Source organism: Moschus berezovskii, chromosome 22 (genome assembly GCF_049115385.1).
Source record: "Moschus berezovskii isolate FMDL1 chromosome 22, NW_MosBer_1.0, whole genome shotgun sequence".
Lineage (NCBI taxonomy): Eukaryota > Metazoa > Chordata > Mammalia > Artiodactyla > Moschidae > Moschus > Moschus berezovskii.
Genome location: NC_142481.1, coordinates 23,085,305 through 23,110,103, shown reverse-complemented (window position 1 = coordinate 23,110,103; position 24,799 = coordinate 23,085,305). Strand labels below are relative to the sequence as shown.

Sequence of the window (24,799 nt, the reverse complement as noted above, 5' to 3'; positions counted from 1 at the left end):
CTCTGCTACCCCTTTCTCCTTTTGCCTTCAATCTTTCCCAGCATCGGGGTCTTTTCCAGTGAGTCAGCTCTTCACATCAGGTGGCCAAAGTATTGGAGCTTCAGCTTCAGCATCAGTCCTTTCAGTGAATATTCAGAGTTGATTTCCTTTAGGACTGACTGGTTTGATCTCCTTGCAGTCCACAGAACTCTCAAGAGTCTTCTCCAGTACCACAATTCGAAAGCCTCAATTCTTTGGCGCTCAGCCTTCTTCATGGTCCAACTTCCAGTGCCTACGACACAGTAATCCTTAAGTGTTCAGTTCAGTTCAGTCGCTCAGTCGTGTCCGACTCTTTGCGACCCCATGAATCACAGCACGCCAGGCCTCCCTGTCCATCACCAACTCCCGGAGTTCACTCAGACTCATGTCCATCGAGTCGGTGATGCCATCCAGCCATCTCATTCTCCGTCGTCCCCTTCTCCTCCTGCCCCCAACCTTTCCCAGCATCAGGGTCTTTTCCAGTGAGTCAACTCGTCACATGAGGTGGCCAAAGTATTGGAGTTTCAGCTTTAGCATCAGTCCTTCCAGTGAACACCCAGGAAGTGTTAGATGCCATTATTATTAGTATTGATGTATTAACTGTTCCAGCAGTAGCAGGAATAGGCGTGAAACCCACCACGCGTGAACCTCTTGAGGCCCTGCTTGTTCTCCAGGACCACTCGCTGTCCCCACTGAGGACACCTTCCTCCTCAGCCCTAGACCGTGCTGCTCTCGCCTCTTCTAAAGCAACCCAGGGTCCTCCATGCCGGCTTACCTGGAAGGAGCCAGAGCGGAACACCTGAAGAGAAGGGCCGGTGGCGGGTTCGCGCAGCCTGGGAGGGCCCATGCCAGCCTGGGCCCCATGCTTCACATGCCCAGGCACTGCTAGCAGAGAGAAGGGTCCTGCCGATGGTGGAAGACCCCGAACTAACCCCTCTGCCCCGCCCCACTTCCTCCCCCTCTCTCTGTGAATCCAGGTGATCTTCCGAAATGAGGTGACCAACGAGTTCTTATACTACACGTTGAGTTTCAGGGTCACCCCTTCAGGTGTCATCAAAACCATTGAGATGGTGAGCCCCGTCCGGCAGAGCACCTCGGCCTCCATCAAGGTGGAAAACCCCCTGCCCTACCTGGTGACCTTCTCCACGGAATGCAGGATGCCCGACATCAGCCTGCCCTCCCAGTTCGTGGTGCCGGCCAACTCTGAGGTATGGCCCTGCCTGTGGGGGCTCCCCACTGGATATCTGTGATGGAGACTCTGCCCAGGGGGCCTCTGGACCACTTCTGCATCCTTGAGTTGGGGCAGCCTGGCAGTAGTCAAGAGGGCGGAGGACAACCGATCCATCAAGGTCCTATTCTCTCCCTTCCCCGTTGCCCAAGTCCTTGTATAAACCAGGGCCACATAGAGCTTTGGCTCAGGCATGTTAAAGGAATTTATTTATTAGCCACTGGGGCTTCCCTGGTAGCTCAGACAGTAAAAATCTGCCCTCATTTCAGGAGACCCAGGTTCGATCCCTGGGTCGGGAAGACACCCTGGAGAAGGGAATGGCAACCCACTCCAGTTCTTGCCTGGAGAATTCCATGGACAGAGGAGCCTGGTGAGCAACAGTCCATGGGGTCGCAGAGTCGGACACGACTGAGCGAGTAATACTAGCTGTCTCTGTTACATGTTTGTTTGCCCTGCTCAGTTTAAACTATTTTTCTTACTTTTCCTAATTATGTAAGTCACATGGAATATATGTAGTGAAAGGGACAGCAAGGGACACTTAATGGAGTTGCTGGATCAGTTGATAATATTTTTATTAGATGTTTTGTATATATGTTCAGTAAGGAAGTAAGGAAACACATCCAGTTTTCTTATATTAGCCTTGTTGGAGTCTGATGTAAAGATTATGTTCGTTGAGGTAGGTTTCCTCCTATTCTTTTCTATGGGAGAATTTGTGGAATATTAGGTTGGCAAAAAGAAAGCTTTGTGATCCTGGAATTTTATTAAGGGAAATTTTTTTTACTATTGATTAAATATCTTTAATGGTTATGGGACTATATGGGTTTTCTTTATCTTTTTGAGTCTGTTGTGGTAAGCTATATTTGTTTACACATTTGTCCATTTTCATCCAAATTTTTTAATTGTGGTAAAATCATGTAAATTTTAACATTGCATTTTTTTCTGTTAAACACCTACAACAACTTTAACGATATCCTCTTTATTTTTCAATAAGACCAAGTTTTTTAAGAAACAATATCTGTCCATGACAAAAAGACTATTTTATCTCTATGTACATGAAACAGAAAATAAAAGTCCCAGGACTTCCTGGCGGTCCAGTGGTTAGGACTCCGTGCTTCCACTGCAGGGACCACAGGTACGATCCCTGGTCAGTGAACTAAGATGCTACATGCCACTTGGCATGGCCAAAAAAACAATAAAGAATAGAAAAGTCCCCAAAATCTCATTTCCCCCACCCTAAGACAATTACTGGTAACAGTTCAATATAGCCTTGCTGTGTCTTTTCTATACATATGTAGACATATTCCTCTCTACAACAATGAACTCATACATTTCTGGAATCTTCTTTTCTCCACCTAAAATATTATTACCACCTTTAATTTCAATGATTAGAGCTTTGGTGCTTCCTTTTTAATGGCTACATAATATTCCACTGAAGTGATTGAAGTATAATTTATTTATCCAGTCTTTTACTGCTAATACATTGGAATTATCGCCCTTATTTTGCTTTTATAAGCAATACTCTTTGGTTCTTGTTTTGTTTTGCTTTGGACGACAATAGAGGAAGCAGAATGCCTCCCCGCTAAATGATGGTAGAACCCCAGAAGCTGGTTGGAGATTGTCCATGAGCAGAGAAGGAGCTGCCTGACCTTTAGCCTCCTGCTCCCCCAGCCTATCCACTCCTGTCTCTGTAATTACGCTTCTCAAGAGAGGATCCAGTACCTATTTTTATATTCGGAGAGATTCCAGATATAGAAATACCCCGACTAGGGAAAAATTCCAGGGAGGAAAAGTGGACTGGTTTGGACAGAGGTTCCCCAGGCTCAAGATCAGCGTGAGCATCTACGGCCAAGCTGCTCTGAGGTCCCCAGAGGGGCAGAGGAGGGACGGACATTCAGCATCACTGGAGCCTCTGTCTTCTCTCGCAGGGAACGTTCACATTTGAATTCCAGCCCCTGAAAGCTGGAGAAACCTTCGGGAAACTGACACTGCACAACAGCGACCTGGGTTACTACCCATATGAGCTCAATTTGAAAGCCTTGCCAGCACTGCCTGAAAAGCCCGTCCACTTCCAGGCTGTTCTTGGCAGCGGCCAGAGCATCTTTGCCAAGTTCACCAATTACACTCGGCAGAAGACAGAATACTACTGCAGGGTAAGCAGCCCCGGTCCCGCCCTCCGCCCTCCACTTTGCAGAAGTCTGGGCTCAGAAATAACAGGAGGAGGGCACTGCGGTGCAGAACACGAAACTCACACTCAGGGCCTTCATCTGATTGAAAACTCCCAGCTAGAAACAGAGTATCAGAAGGAATATCAGGTCTGGGCTCTTCCTCACAGACTTTCTGGTTTAACAAGCTGGAGCGTGGTGGGGAGCAGCGCTGCTCGGCGGTCGGTACAGAAGCAGCTGGTTTTGGGGAGGTTCTGCTCCACTAGTTAATCCTATGTTCACACTGATGTAACAGGAGGCATATGTGGGACACTTGCTGTGGGGCAGGCTCAGTTCTACATGCATATTTTAAAAATCCCGACAGCTATCCTGTGAGAGTATTGGTCAGTTATTGATAAGCTCTACTGAGAGCTCAGTGGTCATGGGTACATGCTGTGAAATCCAACAGACCTGGATTTGAATCCTCGCTTCACTGTTTATTCTTTGTATGAATAACTGACCAACACTCTCACAGGATAGCTGTCAGGATTTTTTAAATATGCATGTAAAACTGAGCCTGGCCCATAGCAAGTGTTCCATATGTTACATCAGTGTGAATATAGGATTCTCTACTGAAACAGAATCTCCCCAAAGCCAACAAAATAAAATGAATTCCTTTCTCAGATAGCAGCGTGGACTTAGGGTTAGGCGCCATGACCTCAGGCACCCAGACCCCTTCGTCCTGATGTCCTTCCTTCTCCAGAGAGTTGCTTCGGTCCACATGGACCAAGACGGTTTACCATGGCGTCCTCATTGCAGCCAGCTACCGTGGGAAAAGCGGGGAGCTGTGTACCTCACTTCCACTCACACTTATTGAAGAAAACTTGATATGACCACACCCAGCAACAAGGGGCACTGGAGTGTAGCCTTACAGTAGGTGGCCACGCGCCCGGTTAACACTGAGGTCCCACGGCCATGGTCACCAGGCAGAGGTTTTTTTTAACTGAGGTATACTTGTACAATTTTACATAAGTTTCAGGTGTACAAGATGGTGATTCACAGTTTTCAAAGAGGCATCGGCTCCTAGTCATCCCATCCATCAGGAAAAGCCCAGTTATGCTGCAGTAACAAACAGTCCCAGTATCTCAGTGGCTTTAAAACAACAAAGTCTCCTCTAGCGCTTCTCTGTGTAGTCACGGTCAGCGGGGACTCTGCTCATCCCAGCCACTCAGGGATGCAGGCTAAAGGGCACCCACCATCTCAAATGTTCCAGTCATAGGAGCAAAGGGGTGAAGAGACCCCAGAGGGACCCAAACTGGCACCTAAACACTCCGGTGTGGAAGGGACATCTTGTACTTCTGTTCTCAGCTTATTATCCAGAACTAGCCCCCACCCCATCCACAAGGAGCCAGAATATCCAGTCCTCCTTGCCTGTGGAAGGAAAGAAGTGCAGGTGCAGGGGAGCAGCACCAAGGATGGCTGCCCACATCACCCTGCCTCAGTGTCTCTTGGCCTTGGTTTCTTCTTAGTAAACTAGGGATAAACTAGTAATACCTACTCTTCAAGAGAGTGACAAGGACTCGACTTTTGTACAGCTGCCCTGCCTCACACAAGCCTAGGTTGCTCATGTCCGAGGGTGGGGGGGCTGGGGAGGGCCCAGAGCTGCAGGTTTGCTCTTCAGGGTCCAGGGTGAGCCGAGCATATGTGTTCCCCTTTCAGACCGACTGTCCAGACTTCCACACGGAAAAGGTCATCTACGCGGCACCTGGGGCGCAGGGCGGCACGGAGGTCAGCGTGGAGGTGTACTTCGAGCCCAGCCATCTGGGCGAGAGCAAGGGCATCCTGAGCCTGTCGTCACTCGCGGGCGGCGAATACACCATCCCCCTCTTCGGGGTGGCTCTGGCCCCCAAGCCACAAGGCCCCTTCCTGATCCGAGCCGGCTACAGCATCATCATCCCCTTCAAGAACGTCTTCTACCGCCCGGTCACCTTCTCCTTCATCGTGGAGAACAACGCGTTCTCCGTCCGTGCCATGGACTCCGTGAAGCCCAAGAAGATCAACAACATCACCGTCTACTTCGAAGGAAACCCATCGGGCAGCAAAACACCCATCACCAGCAAGCTGATTGTAGCCTGCCCGGCCAGCGACGACAGCAACACTGGAATTAAGTGGGTTTATTACCTGAAGGGGATCACCCTGTAGTGAGAAGCAGGGTCAGCAGCATCATCAAAAGGCCATCTCATCAGCCATGAAGACCTGTGTGTTGTTCTAAGCCCCACAAAGAATAGAGAAATAATGAGAACTCTAAAGGTACTATCTCCAATTCAATTATAAGGGCACTTATTTCCATATTATATGAATTCCAAATATCTATATGAAATACAGATACTCTTAACTCGGTAACTGTATAAAACAGAGCTATATTTTACTTTGCAAGAGCAAGTCTCTAAGTTTGGTTTCTTAATATATCTGCAAAGCCCAGGCACTGTGTAATAATCCCTACGTTTAATAAGGTGACCTTCCCTCACATGGCACTTAGCAGCACATGACTCTGGGGCCCCGCAGTTTCTTTTTAAAACCCACGATGGCTTCAAGAGCCCTTACCCATGACTCTGTTTTGACACGGTATTTTATTCTGCTTTCATAAGAAAGCCAAACAAGCCACTACTTTCAAAGTGAAGAGCAGACACAACAAGGCAAATATTGCAGAGATAGAAGTTCAGGCACTCCCCCATCTCTGGGTCCCTGATCTGTTTCCCATAGAAAGTTCTCACAGAAGGCTGGATCCTGCAGAGATGCTAATAGAGACCCCAGTTCCCCAACCCCACTCAGCTTGTGGAGCAGTGAGTCTCTGCCTAATTCTGGTCCAGACTCCACCTCCCCAAATACTGATTTACTCAGTCCAGGGAGGGACCTGGCATCTCTTTAGCTTGTATCACAGAGTTGAGAAGCAGTGCTATAGATCAAAACCCACCTAGCCAGTCATGCTGTAGCCAGTCAGGAATCTGCTTCCGGGGGGACCATGTCACAGGTTGATACGTTTTAACTGCAGTTGTCCTGTGTGCTCACAAAGGGTGACATCTGGTTGGTGCCCTTCTTCAGAGGGAAGGCACCATGGAGGCCCCAGCTCTGAGTAGAGAGCCTCCCTGGACTCTCCCCGGGGTCCTGCAGTGGTCTTAATAGAGCCACTCACCTGTTGGCACCACCTGTTGATATAAAGGTGGTTGAAGACTGGCCCTCAGGCATAGGCGTGGAGGGCCAACAGGCTTCTGCACAAATGCACACACACACCTATGCCTGAGGGTCCCCAGCCTCCACCTCCTTCCCTCACCCACTCCACCTGCAAGGGAGGAAGGAGGCACAAAGAACCTCCATGGCCTTTGGGGAATGGATGCTCCCAAGAGGTGGCACTCAGAAATGATCCCTGGACCAACAGCCTGAGGATCGCCTGGAATTTATTAAAAATGCAAGTTCTCAGGGCCAGCCCCAGACCTACTGAGTCAGAAGCTCCAGGGGTGTGGCCCAGAAACCTGTGTTTTTAACAAGACCTTATGGCTACCGGGGGTGTTTCCTAATGGACAGAGATTCTTCCACCTCTTTGTACCTCCCTCCGACCCTCAGTGAGTTACACCTGACACAGAGCTATACCAGAGGAAGCCTCCTAAAGAGGCTGCAGACACATGCTTGAGAGCTCATTTTTGTGACCACTGAAGACCGTGCTGATAGGAATAAAGTTGAAGAAAAGACGACAGATATTCCCAGTGATTAAATGAGTAGCACGCCGAGGGGGCACAGAATAAGGAGCACGTCCTCTAGCCAGCCAATAGAGAGTCCGAAGAAACCGATGGTTCTCAAACTCACTGTCGGTCAGAATGACCCTGAGGACTTGCTGATCAGACTGCTGGGCCCCACCCTCAGAAGGCCTGATTTAGTAGGTTTGGGTGGCCCGAAAATTTGCATTTCTGCCAGGTTCTGAGGGATGCCATCGCTGCCCAAGTGAGGATCCCACGTGGTCAGCACAGCTCTGAAGCCTGGCCCTCCTCACATCAGTGGCACCTAGGAATGCAGACTCTCAGGCCCGCCTGGGCCTCCTGAGTCAGAATCTGCATGTTAACGCCCTCCTGGGTGGGGGTGGGGGCTGTGTGCACAGCGCAGAGGAGATCGCGGCTGTCAAGGCCCCAGGAGAACTGGAGCCTTTGCAGAGCCCACAGCCCCTAACGCTCTTCATTAGAGCCCTGGAGAGACTCTCACCAACTCTGCTTACAGCCTAGTGAGTGAAATGGGCACCCCCCCCAAAAGTGCCCCCTCCCACCCATTCCCCAGAGGCAGATCTAGGCAGAGGGGAGCCATTGGCCCACCACCAGCTTCTAAAAGGGTAAACCTTTTCAACACTTTTAAACCCCATATGATAAACAGTTCTTAAGACTGCAGGAAAGAGGAGGAAGCTGAGCAGAAGCTGGCTAAAACATCCATGGTCCGAGTGCAGTGAGACTCAAGATTTCTCTAAATGTGAGGGTCAAGACTCAGCTATGTTCCCTTGAGGCTGTGGGGCTCCCAGCCACCACCCTAGACACTGGCTGCTACAGAAACCGGTCACTTCCCAGTATCACCACCAGCAAAACAATGCCTTTAGGTGGCCAGGAGCACTCCCCTGCTTCAGCCCTGTCCTGCTCCTGCCAGCCACTGAGTCTAGGGCCCAAGCCTCATAGGCCTGGGGACACACCTCCCTGGGACCAAGCACCCAGCCCAGACCCTGCCCCAGCATGAACCCGCTTCCAGGATGACTTGAGATGGGGTACATCGCTTTCCTGTACCTGGTTCTTACATTTTCTTGGCCTCAAAAAAGGCAATGATGAAAATCATTTCATATTGGTAAGTTTGGGATGGCAGAATAGCTCAACGGAGGGCTGGAGGAGAGGTGTGGTGAAAACAAGCATCCTGAAAAAAGCTCGTAGAAGTTAAACATTTGAAAGAACACTTTCTCAGCAAAGCAGACCAAGAGATGTCTCACTGAGGAGTGCTGAGAAAATATCAGGGCCCAGGTAGCACAGTTCCAGAGACCACGGTGCTTGGAAAATGATTGTGAATGCGGCCCCCTGACGCCATTCATTCTACACAGAGGCCCTGGTGAGTATGGCATCCTGGTGAGTCTAGACACTTCTCTGGGCTAAAAGGGCCTCAGGTCAGAGGTGATTATATTGTGACATCATGAGGGCCTGCCAGATACTAAGAAATGCCAAATGTGGGATTTCCCAAGCCTCTTAGACCCTCAACATATTGCCCTGACACTCCAGCAAAATCACACTGCTGTTGGAGAAGCTGCTTTGTGCAGTTCAAGATTCAGGGACAGTGTCTTACAGTCTCACAAGCCCCTTCTTGCTACATAATGCCCCTAAGTTACGTGTCACTAACCAGTTGTCATCACACATGTGCAGATGAGTTGCAACTGTGCAATGATGGCCAATGTGTAAGCAGACATACTAATTATCCACTAGTCTGGAAAAGTCTGAGCACAGCAGGGCCTGGGCAGGGCTGGTTCCCACGGACAGAGAAGTGAGCGCATAGAGAAGGCAGTGGAGGCCCTTGGGCCTTGTTCTCAGTATCCCTGCCAAATTATGGGTGAAGAACTTAACTAGTTGACACTTTCCAAGATATCAGAAAAACAACAATAGCAGTTATTTCCAGGAACTTCTGAACTAAAGGTAGGACAAAACATTGATTTGGGCCTTGAGCAAAAAACTGGTTTCTTAGCAACCTTGGTCAGAATGTGATTTCAGAAGAGTTCCTTCTGGTAAAAAAATAAACATCTCCTTATTGGTTCAATTATTTAAAAACTCTATCACATTATGACCCATGAGAAATACAAACAGCAAAAGAAACATGAAAAATTATATTAGATATGAGTACACACTGGAGAAATAGATCCAAACTGTTCCCATTGATTTTTTTCACTGTTTTATATCAACCATCATCAAAATTCTAACGACATAAACCGTACAAGACATTTAGAAATGCCCTTATCGGTGCTACTTGGTGTCAAGGTACAGGGAGGAAGCTGTTAAGCCATGCATTGTCTTCTGGAGATGAATCTGTATTAGGATCAGTTTTCAGATTGTTGCTGCACCCACCTTTATTTGTAAGGTTATATTGGCAGGGGTTTTAAAAGCTGTGAAGACCCCACCAGTAAAGGAAAGCACAATTTATGTTTTATAAAAATATTTCACTACTCAAGCCCATGATTTTAAGGCATAAGCAAGGTTGAAACAGTGCTATGAAGGACCTACAAGACCTTTTAGAATCAACACCCAGAAGATGTCCTTTTCATTATAGGGGACTGGAATACAAAAGTAGGAAGTCAAGAAACACCTGGAGTAACAGGCAAATTTGGCCTTGGAGTACAGAATGAAGCAGGGCAAAGGTTAATAGAGTTTTGCCAAGAAAATGCACTATTCATAGCAAACACCCTCTTCCAACAACACAAGAAAAGACTCTACACATGGACATCACCGAAATCAGATTGATTATATTCTTTGCAGCCAAAGATGGAGAAGCTCTATACAGTTAGCAAAAACAAAACCAGGAGCTGACTGTGGCTTGGATCATGAACTCCTTATTGCCAAATTCAGACTTAAGTTGAAGAAAGTAGGGAAAACCACTAGACCACTCAGGTATGACCTAAATCAAATCCCTTGCAATTATACAGTGGAAGTGAGAAATAGATTTAAGGGATTAGATCTGATAGAGTGCCTGATGAACTATGGACAGAGGTTCGTGACATTGTACAGGAGGCAGTGATCAAGACCATCCCCAAGAAAAAGAAATGCAAAAAAGCAAAATGGCTGTCTGAGGAGGCCTTACAAATATCTGGGAAAAGGAGAGAAGTGAAAAGCAAAGGAGAAAAGGAAAGATATACCCATTTGAATGCAGAGTTCCAAAGAAAAGCAAGGAGAGATAAGATTCCTCAGTGATCAATGCAAAGAAATAGAGGAAAACATTAGAATGGGAAAGACTAGAGATCTCTTCAAGAAAATTAGAGATACCAAGGGAACATTTCATGCAAAGATGGGCTCAATAAAGGACAGAAATGGAATGGACCTAACAGAAGCAGAAGATATTAAGAAGAGGTGGCAAGAATACACAGAACTGTACAAAAAAGATCTTCACGACCCAGATAATCACCATGGTGTGATCACTCACCTAGAGCCAGACATCCTGGAATGTGAAGTCAAGTGGGCCTTAGGAAGCATCACTACAAACAAAGCTAGTGGAGGTCATGGAATTCCAGTTGAGCGATTTCAAATCCTAAAAGATAAAGCTATGAAAGTGCTGCACTCAATATGCCAGCAAATTTGGAAAACTCAGCAGTGGCCACAGGACTGGAAGAGGTCAGTCTTCATTCCAATCCCAAAGAAAGGCAATGCCAAAGAATGCTCAAACTACCACACAATTGCACTCATCTCACACGCTAGTAAAGTAATGCTCAAAATTCTCCAAGCCAGGCTTCAGCAATATGTGAACCGTGAACTTCCCGATGTTCAAGCTGGTTTTAGAAAAGGCAGAGGCACCAGAGATCAAATTGCCAACATCTGCTGGATCATGGAAAAAGTAAGAGAGTTCCAGAAAAACATCTATTTCGGCTTTATTGACTATGCCAAAGCCTTTGACTCTGTGGATCACTACACACTGTGGAAAATTCTGAAAGAGATGGGAATACCAGACCACCTGACCTGCCTCTTGAGAAATCTGTATGCAGGTCAGGAAGCAACAGTTAGAAATGGACATGGAACAATGGACTGGTTCCAAATAGGGAAAGGAGTATGTCAAGGCTGTATATTGTCACCCTGCTTATTTAACTTATATGCAGAGTACATCATGAGGAACACTGGGCTGGAAGCACAAGCTGGAAGCAAGATTGCCGGGAGAAATATCAATAACCTCAGATATGCAAATGACATCATCCTTATGGCAGAAAGTAAAGAAGAACTAAAGAGCCTCTTGATGAAAGTGAAAGAGGAGAGTGAAAAAGTTGGCTTTAAGCTCAACATTCAGAAAACTAAGATCATGGCATCTGGTCCCATCACTTCATGGCAAATAGATGGGGAAACAGTGGCTGACTTTATTTTTCTGGGCTCCAAAATCACTGCAGCTGGTGACTGCAGTCATGAAATTAAAAGATGCTTACTCCTTGGAAGGGAAGTTATGACCCACCTAGACAGCATATTAAAAAGCAGAGACATTACTTTGCCAACAAAGGTCCATCTAGTCAAGGCTATGGTTTTTCCAGTGGTCATGTATGGATGTGAGAGTTGGACTATAAACAAAGGTGAGCACCAAAGAATTGATGCTTTTGAACTGTGGTATTGGAGAAGACTTGAGAGTCCCTTGGACTGCAAGGAGATTCAACCAGTCCATTCTAAAGGAGATCAGTCCTGGGTATTCATTGGAAGGACTGATATTGAAGTTGAAACTCAATAGTTTGTCCACCTGATGCGAAGAGCTGACTCATTTGAAAAGACCCCGATGTTAGGAAAGATTGAGGGCAGGAGGAGAAGGGGATGACAGAGGATGAGATGGTTGGATGGCATCACCAACTCAATGGACATGAGTTTGAGTGAACTCCAGGAGTTGGTGATGGACAGGGAGGCCTGGCGTGCTGCGGTTCATGGGTCACAAAGAGTCGGACGCAACTGAGTGACTGAACTGAACTGAAGGTTGAAATAGGAATTTAAGATTTTTAAAAGTGAACTGATTAAAGAAAGTACTTGTTAAATAATAGTACAGGTGGCTAATATGTACCTTCTTTTTTCTCCTGTGCTACACAGTAGGTTCTCATTAGTTACTCATTTTATTCTATTGTTCTAATTGAAGTATAATTGCTTTACAATGTTGTGTTAGTCTCTGCTGTACAATGAGGGGAATCAGCTATATGTATACATATATCCCTTCCCTCTTGGACCTCCCTCCCTCCCCTGCCCCACTCACCAACTAGGTCATCACAGAACACTGAACTGAGCTCCCTGCGCTATATAGCAGGTTCCCACTAGCTATTTTACACATGGCAGTGTATATATGTCAATCCTAATCTCCCAATTCGTCTCACCCTCCCCTCTCCCGTGGCTCTCCCCCGACCCCCGTGTCCATATGTCTGTTTTCTACATCTGTGTCTCTTCCTGCCCTGGAAATAGGTTCATCTGTACCATTTTTCTAGATTCCACATATAGACATTACTACACAATATCTGTTTTCTGATTTACGCTGTATGACAGACTCTAGGTCCATCCACATCTCTATAACTGATCCAGTTTCATTCCTTTTTGTGGCTGAGTAATTTGTTGTTGTTCAGTTGCTAAGTCATGTCCAGCTCTTTTTGACCTCGTGGACTGTAGCACACCAGGCGCCTCTGTCCTTCACTGCCTACCAGAGTTTGCTCAAACTCATGTCCATTGAGTCAGTGATGCTATCTAACCATCTCATCCTCTGCTGCCCCCTTCTCCTTTTGCCTTCAGTCTTCCTAAGAATCAGGGTCTTTTCTAAGGAGTCAGTTCTTCACATCAGGGGGCCAAAGTACTGGAGCTTCAGCTTCACCATCAGTCCTGCCAATGAATATTCAGGGTTGATTTCCTTTAGAATTGACTGGTTTGATCTCCTTGCAGTCCAAGGGACTCTCAAGAGTCTTCTCCAGCACCAGAGTTCAAAGACATCAATTCTTCAGCACTCAGCCTTCTTTTGATCCAACATTCACATCCATACATGACCACTGGAAAAAATCCACAGCTTTTACTAATATGTACCTTTGTCAGCAAAGTGATAGCTCTGATTTTTAATATTCTGTCTGGTTTATCATAGCTTTCCTTCCAAGGAGCAAGCATGTGTCTTTTACTTTCATGGCTGAAGTCACTATCTGCAGTGATTTTGGAGCCCAAGAAAATAAAATCTGTCACTGCTTCCATTTTTTTGCCTTCTATTTGCCATGAAGTGATGGGAGTAATATTTTATTGTATATATGTTTACCACAACTTCTTTATCCATTCATCTGCCGTTGGACTTTAAGTTGTCCCTGTGTCCTGGCTATTGTAAATAGTGCTGCGATGAACACGGGGGTATGTGTGTAATTTTGAATTATGGTTTCCTCAGGGTATATGCTCAGTAGTGGGATTTCTGGGTCATAAGGTGGTACTATTTTTAGATTTTTATGGAACCTCCATACTGTTCTTCACAGTGGCTGTATCAGTTTCCATTTCCACCAGCAGTGCAAGAGGGTTCCCTTTTTTCTACACCCTATCCAGCATTTTCTGTTTGTAGATTTTTTAATGATGGCCATTCTGACTGGTGTGAGGAGACACCTCATTGTAGTTTTGATTTTCATTTCTCTAATATTAGTGATGTTGAGCATCTTTTTCATGTGTCTCTTGGCCACATGTATGTCTTCTTTGGAGAGATGTCTATTTAGGTCTTCCACCCATCTTCTGATTGGATTGTTTATTTCTTTGGTATTATATTGGGTTGTTTGTTTCTTTGGTATGAGCTGTTTGTATATTTTGCATATTAATCCCTTGTCAGTTGCTTCATTTGCAAATATTTTCTCCCATTCTGAGGATGTCTTTTCTTCTAGTTTATGGTTTCCTTTGCTGTGCAAAAGCTTTTAAATTTACTGAGTCCTACCTGTATTTTTATTTTCATTACTCTAGGAGATGGGTCAAAAAAGATCTTGCTGTAGTTTACGTCAGAGTGTTCTGCTTGTGTTTTCCTCCAAGAGTTTTATAGTGTCTGGCCTTACATTTAGGTCTTACTCCATTTTGAATTTATTTTAGTGTACGATATTAGGAAGTGTTCTAATTTCATTCTTTTACAGGTAGCTGTCCAGTTTTCCCAGCACCACTTATTGAAGAGACTGTCTTTTCCCCATTGTGTATTACTGTCTCCTTTGTCATAGATTAGTTGATCATAGGTGCATGGACTTGGTCTGTTTCTGTTTTTGTGCCAGTATCATACTGTCTGGATTACTGTAGCTTTTTAATATAATCTGATCTCAGGTAGCCCGATTCCCCCAACTTCATTTTTCTTTCTAAAGATTGCTTTGGCTATTCAGTGTCTTTTGTGTTTCCAAATAAATTGTAAAAATTTTTGATTCTAATTCTGTGAAAATGCCATTGGTAATCTGATAGGGGTTGCATTGAATCTGTAGGTTGCTTTGAGTAGTATGGTCATTTTCACAATATTGATTCTTCCAATCTGAGAAAATGGTATATCTCTCTATCTCTTTGTGTGTTTTTTTTATTTTTCTCATCAGTATCTTATAGTTTTCTGAGTACCAGTCTTTTTTCCTCCTTGGGTAGGTTTATTCCTAGGTATTTTATTCTTTTTGTTGCAGTGGTAAATGGGATTGTTTCCTTTATTTCTTTTTCTGATCTTTCCTTGCTAGTGTATAGGGATGCAAGAGATTTCTGTGCTTTAACTTTGTATCCTGCAATTTGCCAGATTCATTGATTAGCACCAGTAGTTTTCTGGTAGCATCTTTAGGATTTTCTATGTACAGTATCATGTTATCTGCAAACACTGACAGTTTAACTTCTTTTTCAATTTGGATTTCTTTTATTTCTCTTTCATCTTTGATTGCCATGGCTAGCACTTCCAAAACTGTGTTGAGTAACAGTGGTGAGAATGGCCATCCTTGTTTTGTTACGGATCTTAGAGAAGTGCTTTCAGCTTTTCACCCATGAGAATGATGCTTGCTGTGGATTTGTCACATAAAGCCTTTATTATGGTGAGGTAGTTTCCCTTTGTGTCCACTTTCTGAAGAGTTTTTATTACAAATGGTTGTTGAATTTTGTCAAAAGGTTTTTCTGCATCTATTGAGTTGATCACCTGGTTTTTAGTCTTCAGTTTGCATCCCTGGGGTAAATCTCACTTGATCCTGGTGTGTGAGCCTTTAAATGTGTTGTTGGATTCTGTTTGCTAGTATTTTGTTGAGGATTTGTGTCTATGTTTATCAGTGATATTGGCCTGTAATTTTCTTTTTGTGTGATATCTTTGTCTGGTGCCCAGCAGGCACTCTGCAAGAACCACTGCAGACCCTCCACCCACCACCCCGCTGTACCTGTGAGGAGACACAAACACCACGTCCTCCTACTCCGCCATCTTGGCCAAAGTTTAATTTATAAACTAGACACAGTAAGAGAATGTCCTCATGGCCAGCATCACTACTCTTGCATTTTAGAATGGTTATTAAGTAAAATAAGAGTCTTCCCTGGTGGCTCAGATGGTAAAGAATCTGCCTGCAATGTGGGAGACCTGGGTTCAATCCCTGGGTCAGGAAGATCCCCTGGAGAAAGAAATGGCAACCCACTCCAGTCTACTTGCCTGGAGAATTCCGTGAACAGGAGAGCATGGTGGGCTAGAGTCTATGGGGTCACAAAGAGTCAGACACGACTAAGTGACTAACACAAGGGTTCCTTGAACATAATAAGCACTGCAATACTGGACAGTCGATCTGATAACCCAGCCTGTCCAGTATGACAGCTCCAAGGTGGGTAGGTATCATGTTCAGCATGAGTATACTGGAGGAAGGGGTGATTCATGTCCTGGTGGGACAGCACGCGATTTCATCTCAACGCTCAGAATGGCGTATAGCTTAAAACTTACAAATTGTTTATTTCTGAAGTTTACCATTTAATATTATGGACCTGTAGTTGACCACTGGTAATTGAAACCTCCGTTGATGGGGGGACCACTGTTTGTATTACCATGATCTGACATACTGCTTTTTTCAGAATCTACAAGATAAGGTGTTTACCTTCAAACCTTCTTTTAAGATTCTTCTGCTGTTATTTTACATTTGTATTTTTTTCCAGCCGAACCTTTGTGATAAAGTCAGGTGGGTGGGTAGTTTCAGAAAAGTAGAAAGAAAGACTGTGAAACTGAAAGAATGCCAGTCTGTGTATCAGGAAACACACATGGTAATTCTGTCCTGTCCAGTACAGCAGTCACCGGCCACATGTGGCTGTTTAGTTATATTATCAAAGACAAATAGAAAGTTTAAATCAAGTTCTTCAGTCACACCACCCATATCTCACATGTAGCTGTCCGCTGCTATGGTGGACAGCGTAGAGTGTAGAATGTATCCATCACTGCAGAATGCTCTAAGCTGGTCTGTGGGGTGGCATTCTTTCACTTGGGCAAATTCCTTAACTCAGGGTTTAACCTCAGCACTGCTGACATCTGGGGACAGGTAATTTTTGGTTGTGGTAGGCCTTCTTGTGCTGCTTTTAGCAGCATCTCTGTTCTGTGTCCACTAAGCATCATAGCTTTGCATCAGTTGTACAACCAAAACTGTCTCCAAACATTGTTCTTTGTCTCCTGGGGATGCAGTCACCCCGGTTGAGAACCACTGCCTTAACTGCTTCGGGGTTTAGTTTCATCATCGACTAAAGGGGATTTTGCTATAAGAAGAGGGCCCTCCCATCCAGCTCTAACATCCAGCATGTCCAGAGCACCTCGCTGCTTCTCTCATCAAGTGCCACTTTCCTGAGTACCGTCTTTCTCCACCGCTGCTTGTCGTTACCCTGCCTCTTGCCAATGCCAGCAAGTTGCACTGAAGAGTATTGCTCTAATGAGCAGGAGTCCCAGCGCTGATGTACAGACTTGTCTCCATGTCTGTGGTTTTTTTGGCAGAAGGCACAGTGGCACTTGGTTTTGTCCGTCACTAGCTCCACTTCTCAAAAACACCTGGTTTTATCACAGCTTGAGTCCCTGAATAGAGGTGTTCACCTCAACATTATTGCTGCCTCCTGCACATCCTATGTAGAATCTTCTGGAAGGATGCTGTCTTCACCAGGATGTGTTTTGTATTTGACACTGCCCTTGGCTCCTGGAGTCAGGGAAACCCGTTAGGGCCTTAACTGGACTATGAACTCCTTAAGAGCAGAGACCCTGTTTTATTAACCCTCAGCCCTTGGCACAGTGCTTGACAGCACTGGACAGTTGGCATCTTGATAAATAAATGACCATATATTTTTTGGGGAAATAAGATGGTAGTCTAAGGACTTTGCTACTCCAAAGTATAGTCGACAGACCAGCAGCATCCAGATCCCCTGGAGGCTCATTAGGGACAGATTCCCCAACCTCACCCCAAGCCTATGGATCGGAATCTGCATTTTAACACCATCCCTGGTGATCTGGGCACACAGTAGAGTTGGACAGCACTGGTCTAGAAGACTCTGCACTCAGTTTGTAGCCTTCTTCAGGGACAGAGGGACTTAACTCGGGCTTTACCTGAGAGTTTTCTGGTGTTTCTGCTTATAAGGACACTGATCCTGTTGGACCAGGGCCACATCATTATGACTGACTTTACTTTCCTTTAGGTCCTGTCTCCAAATACTGTCACCAGGGCTATATGAATTGGGGGACGGGGAGGCACAATTTAGTCCATAATATCGATCATTTAAAAAGTGACCACTGTAAACCACTGCCTGCCTTGGTTGAGGGGAGGAGGACTTGACCAACTCACACCCTTTATCTCATCGGGCAGCTGCCCGATGAGCTAGGTAGCATCACCTCATTTCACAGATGAGGAAACAGAGGCTCCTCGAGGCTGATTCATCTTCCTAAGGTTTCACAGCTAGAACCTGGAATCAAAACACCTGTGCAGGTGACAGAGCTGGTACTGCGTAGGCTGCTGGAGTGAGGGATTAAAATTCCTAATAAGGGGAGGGAATCTTATCTTCATGGCAGGCCTCTCAGACGCGGAAAACATAGAGTCAGATATTTGGTTCGGACTAAATCTCAAGAGTCAATTGTGCACAGTGCTGAGAGTCTTACCCCACAGTCCTGGCTCCACAACGCCCACGAAGCTTTCTCAAAGATAAGGTCCTGAGGCTTAGGTTTAGAATGGCTGTGGCAGGTTCTTCAGGCTGTCGGTTTCAAGGGATCCAGTCACTGATCAATCCCGAGGACAAGGTTGGTGAGACCCTGGGCCCTGCTCTCCAGGAGAGTCTCGAGCCGGGGAGAAATGCCAGCAGGCACTCTGATCAGAGCAGTGGGTGCTCCCTCGGTGAGGAATTCTGCCCAACACTGTGGTGACAGGCTGCCAACTGCAGGCTGAGGGAGACGACGCCATTCATGGTGACCACCAAGTCTCTGGTGCTCCTGAACTTCGAGTTCCAAAACCTAGCAAGCTTTTGAGGGTGCCCAGGCCACACACCCTGAGGACATCAAAGCCTCAGGGGGGTGTGCCCAGGATTAGCGCTCCTGAGAGGTGCATTGCTGCCTGCTGGAAAGGTGGGGTGGGGGGCTGGGAACGCTGGGCTCTGCAATCATATCAGGGTTGAATAGTTGAGTTTGGCCTAGATCATTGGAACCTACCACCTCAGTAGGGAGAACTATTTATTGCCAAATGGCCATAGACAGTGTTTCGAGTATGAGTCAGAATTCTACCCACCACTATTCTCTACCAGCTGTAGGATCTCAACGAATTGCTTCATCCGCAGGTCACAGATGGGCAACCTAGGGCTGTGTCCTGGCAGACCTCGTTGATTTGGCTTTGACCATGATAATTTTAAAAAATATTTTGTATGTTCTTTTTCTTCTACTTTTGTGAAAGTGTTGGCATTATTTTCATTCTTTGAGGTAAGCTTCGTTTTGCTATTCCCTTTGTTTTGTAACTTGGGGGTTTCCTGCTCTTTTTAAAAAAATTCATTTTAATGAAATATATACTTTTGAGAGCTGTTCCAGCACAGAGTGCCCTCCATTTTTGAGTGAAAGAGGCTTGGTGTAGAGGGCCTGCCTGGAAGTGAAGACTGTGGTCCAACTAGTGGGAACCAGGCACGCAGGATCCTCAGGGGGCTCATTTGCCTGAACATACATGGCAGCCTGGGGACTAGACTGCTCAGGCCGCCTGGATGAGACAGCAGCCCCAGGGTTTGAAGCCTAAGGGGAGTAGAGGAGACGTTTATTTTTGGCTTCCTGTCGTGGAATTTTTATTCTCTATTGGGACATATTGATTGAGAGTGTTGTGTTAATCACAGGTATAGAGCAAGCTGATTCAGTTAACATATACACGTGCCTGTCTTTTTAGGGTTCTCTTCCATAGAGTTTATGAGAGGGTATTGAGTACAGTTTCTTATTTATAGAGCACATCCTTGTTCATTATTCTTTTTCTCTTGTCTGTGTATTTCTCTGTATAGAAGAGTATATGGGTTAATCCCAAACTTCTCAGTTCTCTCTCCACAACCACCTGGTCTTCCCACTGGTAAGGAAAGTTTCTTTTCTAAGCATGTTTCTGTTTGATCCGAGAGCTCGTTTGTATCCACCATGAGGTTTCACCTGGGTGTGACGTCCCGTGCTTCTTGCCTTCGTCCGATGACTGGACTTGGCGTGATCCCCTCCAGGTCCCTATCTTTGTTGCTGCAGCTGGCGCCACTTCCTTCTCTTGTGTGAGTTTCAGGGTTCCAGTCAGTCCATGAATGTGTGCGGCACGTCTTAAGCCTCCACTCTTCTGTGGCTTGAGGTTCTTGTTGCTTGTGTGCCTTGGCTGTTGTAAGCAGCGCGGTAAAGAATGCTGGGATGCATGTGTGTCCTGGAGGGGTGCTTTTCCTAGGGTCTAGGCCCCAGAGGCAGACTGCAGCCTCCTAGGCTGCTTTTGTTTTTAAAGGAGCCTGCACGCACTTGTCCACAGTGGCTGTTGCCAAGGACACTCCCTGCGGGAGCCTCGGCATGCTCCCTGGTCTCCTGGCCTTCTGCAGGACTCACTGTTTGCACATTTTCCACTGACTGCCACTAACCAGAGCTCCCTGTAGTTCCGGTGTGCCTTCCTCTTCCATGTGGGCGGCCCAGGATTTCCACAGGAGCGGGATTTGGATTTCCTTCCTATTTTTTTAAGTGTAAGCAAAATTTGCCATTTGAAATTGGCTCCTGAAGGTCGGCCTTTGAATTCTGTTTCTGCTGCCTCCTGAGTGTCATTTCTCCAGCAAAGGGATCATTTGGAGCAGAGCAGCTCTGGTGAATATGAGACGCCCATAGGTCCTGGATTTGGGGTTGTTGTTTCCTAAAACGGCCACAAGGGGGCAGCACTTATTCACGCCCAGCTCTGCGTGTTGGGGAACCCTGAGCCCTGGCAAATGCTGTGTTCCCGGGCTGGAAATTATTGTGGAAAGGGCAGAAGAGACACAAAGGGCCAGAGTGTCATTCCTTCTGCCCCTTGCCCTTCTCCCTCTAGACCTGTCCGATCCCCTGCCAGAGTGAGGCGGCCGTCCTCGGAAGGTGGAGCTTCTCCAGGGAGAGAGGCTGGAAGTAGGAACGCCCTGAGCAAAAGAGGGGGCGATAGGGAGACTTTTCAAACCTCTTCCAACACAGCCCACCATTTTCTAGGTGCAAGAGGCCTGCTTTATGTGTAGCGGGGCCACCTGCATTTTAAGGTGGTGGTCCCATCTACTGGGTCAGGCAGTCAAGGTATTACTGTGCCCCTTGGCTGGCACTACCTTTCCAGCTCCCTCGTGAAGACCTCAGTTTGACCCAGAAGTCAAGCCCATTAAGGCCCAGGGATGAGACAGCAGCACAGGGGTCGGAGACCTGAGGTGGATGCAGTAGACGCTGGTTTTGGGGGTTTTCTCCTCAAGTAATTTTTATTTTCTGTTTGAGTCAGTCCTTAATTTAAACCAGAGTCTGCCCTGAATGTGGTACTCATTTTGGCCTGCCTCTGGTCCACACTCAGGCCTACCTACGGTCCACACAAGCCTGCCTCTGGTCCACTGAGGACTGATTCTTCTCAACACTATGACCTGAATCTACACACATGAGGCCTGATGTGGTCTAAACGAGGCCTGACTGTGGTCCACACTGAGGGCTGACTGTGGTTCTCAGTCCTGACTCTGGTTCACTTTGAGAACTGACTCCAGTCCACGCTCAGGCCGTCTCTGGGCCACGCTCACACCTGGCTCTCGTCCACACTCAGCCTGCCCGTGATCCACAGTGAGGCCTGGCTTTTGTCCACACTACGGACTGCCCCGGTCCACACTCGGGCCTGACTCTAGTCCACACTGATGCCTGCCTTCGCCCACACTAAGTCCTGACTCTGGTTCAGTTAGGCCTGACTCTGTCCCACACTGAGGCATCACTCTGATCCACACTGAGGCCTGCCTCTGGTCCACACTGAGGCCTGAATCTATACACACTGAGGCCTGACTGTCTAAACTGGGCCTGACCCTGGTCCACACTGGAGGCTGACTGTGGTACTCAGTCCTGACTCTAGTCCACGCTGAGGCCTGAGTCTGGTCCACCCTGAGGCCTGAGTGTGGTCCACACTGAGGCCTCACTCTGGTCCATGCTCAGGTCTGGCTCTGGTCCACACCTCGGTCTGACCCTGGTCCACAATCAGGCCTGCCTTTGGTCCACACTGAGGCTGCACTCTGGTCCACACAGGCCTGACCCTCATCCACACTGCGTCCTGAATCTACACATACTGAGGCCTGACTCTGGTCCACACGGAGGGCTCACTCTGGTCCACAGTTAGGCCTGACTCTAGTTATCACTGAGGCCTGAGTCCGGTCCAAACTGAGGCCTGACTCCAGTCCTCACTTAGGCCTCACTCTGGTCCACACTAAGGCCTCACTGTGGGTCACACTAAGGTCTCACTCTGGTCCACACTAAGACCTCACCTTGGTCCAAATAAAGGCTGGACTCTGATCTGGTCCACACTAAGGCCTGACTCTGACCCACTCTGAGGCCTGACTCTGCTCGAGACCCAGACCTGACTCTGGTCCACACTCAGGCCTGACTCTGAACCACACTAAGGTCTCACTCTGGGGCACACTAAGGCCTGACTGTGGTACTCCCCTAGGACTGACTCTGGTCCACACTAGGGACTGACGCTGGTCCACAGGAAGGTCTGACTCTGGTGCCCACTAAGGCCTAACTCTTGTCCACCTAAGGCCTGACTCTGGTACTCACTTAGCCCTGACTCTGGTCCACACTAAGATGTGACGCTGGCCAACACTCAGGCCTGACTCTGAACCACACTAAGGTCTCACTCTGGGGCACACTAAGGCCTGACTGTGGTACTCCCCTAGGACTGATTCTCGTCCACACTAAAGCCTGATGCTGGTCCACAGGAGGCCTGACTCTAGTATTCACTTAGCCCTGCCTCTGGCCCACACTCAGGCCTGCCTCTCATCCACACTACGGCAACTGTGGTCCATGCTAAGGCCTGCCTTTCGTCCACACTCAGGCCTGACTCTGGTACTCACATATTCCTGACCCTTGTACTCACTTAGGCCTGACTCTCGTCCACACTAACGCTTTACTAAGGTCCATGCTAAGGCCTGACCCTGGGCCTGACTTATTCTTGACTCTGGTACTCACTTAGGCCTGACTGTGGCCACACTAAGGCCTGATTCTAGTCTTAGGGCTTACTCTGGTCCACATCGAGACCCGACTCTGGTTGTAGCAAAGGCCTGTCTCATCATAACACAGGTCTAACTCTGGTCCTCAGTCTCCGAGTCAGTCTTCTCTATGGCCTATACATCTTAAATCAACTCTACTCAAAAATAAGTGAAAATTACTGGTGGGCTGCACTAAGTGAAAACCGTCACAACGTTTCAAAGCTATTATCCACACAGGGCTATGTGCAGTGTCATCTATTTAGCTTCCATGCCCAATGAGAGGGCTGGAGAAAGCTACTATTTTCCCGAAGACGGCTGCTCAGTGGCATTGGCAGCACTGGGAGCAATAACCGAGACAGTTAAGCAGCCTGCGCTGCGAGGAGAGACGACGGCAAAGAAGATGCAGTTCAGACGCACAAGGCAGTGCGATTCCGCCGTTCTCCAGCCACAGCAACTGAAAACCATGATCCTGATCTTGGCGAGACAGCAGTGAGCGGTCCGGAAGAGAAAGCTTAGCTCCCTGCTCAGGAATTGAACCTGGGTAGCCTGGATGGACACCAGGATTCCCAACCATGAGACCGCCAGAGGCCAGAGGCGACAAGCAAAGTGGCCCTGCATCTCTTCCCCGTTTGAAAGCAAGACTGTTTTAAGGAGGCGAGAGAGTACACACATGCGTAAAGCCCATTATTATAGACGCAGTGCGAGCTGTGGTTGAGCGCAGAAGCCCAGTTTCAGACAAGCAGGACGGACACACGACCAAGAGAAGCGTGGGCATCCTGAGGAGCGCGGCAGGAGGGGCCCTGAGTCCCGCACAGAGAACAGTCCCTCCGCATCTGTTTTCCTTTCCCCGATTGTCCTGTTTCTCTCTTCACACACATCTGACTCGTCTGGGGCCTGCCCAAGATGTGCGCGCAACCTTTGCTACGACTGACCCCACAGGAGAAGCCTGTGGCTGCATGTCCACACTGATTATGGGGTGGGACCCCCCCCTTTTTGGTCTCCAAGGAGCCTCCCTGCACTTGTGCAGACAGGGAAGTCTTCCTTGACCTCAGGCATAGGCCCCTTACCTCTTTATTCCAGCAGAGCTCAGCCTCTGCCATTAGCTTGAGTATCTGGGTGAAAACAAAGCTCCGAGTTCACTCCACTTGACAAACACCAGCAGTCCAGTCCAAAGGCCCCTCTATGTCCCACCTCAAATCCCTCTGAGAGACATGAACCCCCAAAATCTTTACCGTAAAGGTGAAGGTCTGTCTTCTGTAGTCTCTTCAAGCTGGCCTGGGGCTCGCAGACCCGACCTGGCTGGGTCACGGAGCTCTCACCCTGTCCCATTTAGGGGCCTCAGGGTGACTTATGTTGTTACTCTCCTGAAGGATCTGTTCTGAAGATTCTCTGGAACCTCTGCATCACCATCATCTTGATGTGAAACTGTAGTAATCTGAAAGAGACAAATTTAACAAGTAGATTTAAAAAGGTGGGAGCCAAAGATCAGTAAAGGAATTATTTTGACCAGAGGCCCAAGCAGAAGTAAGAACCAGGTTACGATTTTACAAATTTCCATCCTGGTCCAGATTTACAGTCAGAGCTTGTACTACCCTGTCCAAAGGAAGGAGCCTTTTGTTGTGGTCTCACATATTTTTGGTATCATTTTTATTAGCCCAGAGTGACTGATATAGGTGTTACAGGCCACTCAACTTCAGAAGTAGTTGGAGAAGTGACAACCTGTATATTAATTTGCAAACTTGATCTCATTTATTTCCAGGAGAATAAGCTTGAATCCCAGTCTACACCTGGCACTTCAAGGAGACTTGCAGGCTTGTAGCCAGTTGTCTAGTTTTATCAAAGTTGGTTTTGATGTATTATTAACACTTAAACCAAAGCATCTTCCCCTTGGTCCTTTAATGCAAATCTTTTGTCACCTTCTAGATCTGTATTTCTTCTATTTTTTCCCCATTTATAAACAACCAACTGTAGAACAGAACTATCATCATTACTTCTGTACAACAAAAACATCTCCAGTCTTTATATCTTCTCTCGCTGAC

General features: G+C 47.1%; 1 protein-coding gene and 1 pseudogene across 2 annotated transcripts in view; one reads left to right on the top strand and one right to left on the bottom strand.

Moving 5' to 3' along the window:
• Nucleotides 1-5,589, top strand: part of HYDIN (HYDIN axonemal central pair apparatus protein) — a 415,120-nt gene extending 409,531 nt beyond the window's left edge. The window contains exons 85-87 of the mRNA XM_088830541.1: nt 996-1,226; nt 3,172-3,396; nt 5,107-5,589. Coding sequence (XP_088686667.1) covers nt 996-1,226; nt 3,172-3,396; nt 5,107-5,589 — 939 coding nt within the window. The remainder of the gene's footprint in view (nt 1-995; nt 1,227-3,171; nt 3,397-5,106) is intronic.
• LOC129546927 (NACHT, LRR and PYD domains-containing protein 11-like) overlaps nt 5,527-24,799 on the bottom strand; it is a 52,374-nt pseudogene continuing 33,101 nt past the window's right edge. The window contains exons 6-7 of the transcript XR_016035765.1: nt 6,362-24,195; nt 5,527-5,655 (exon numbers count right to left, since the gene is read on the bottom strand). The product of XR_016035765.1 is annotated as an NACHT, LRR and PYD domains-containing protein 11-like (transcript). The remainder of the gene's footprint in view (nt 5,656-6,361; nt 24,196-24,799) is intronic.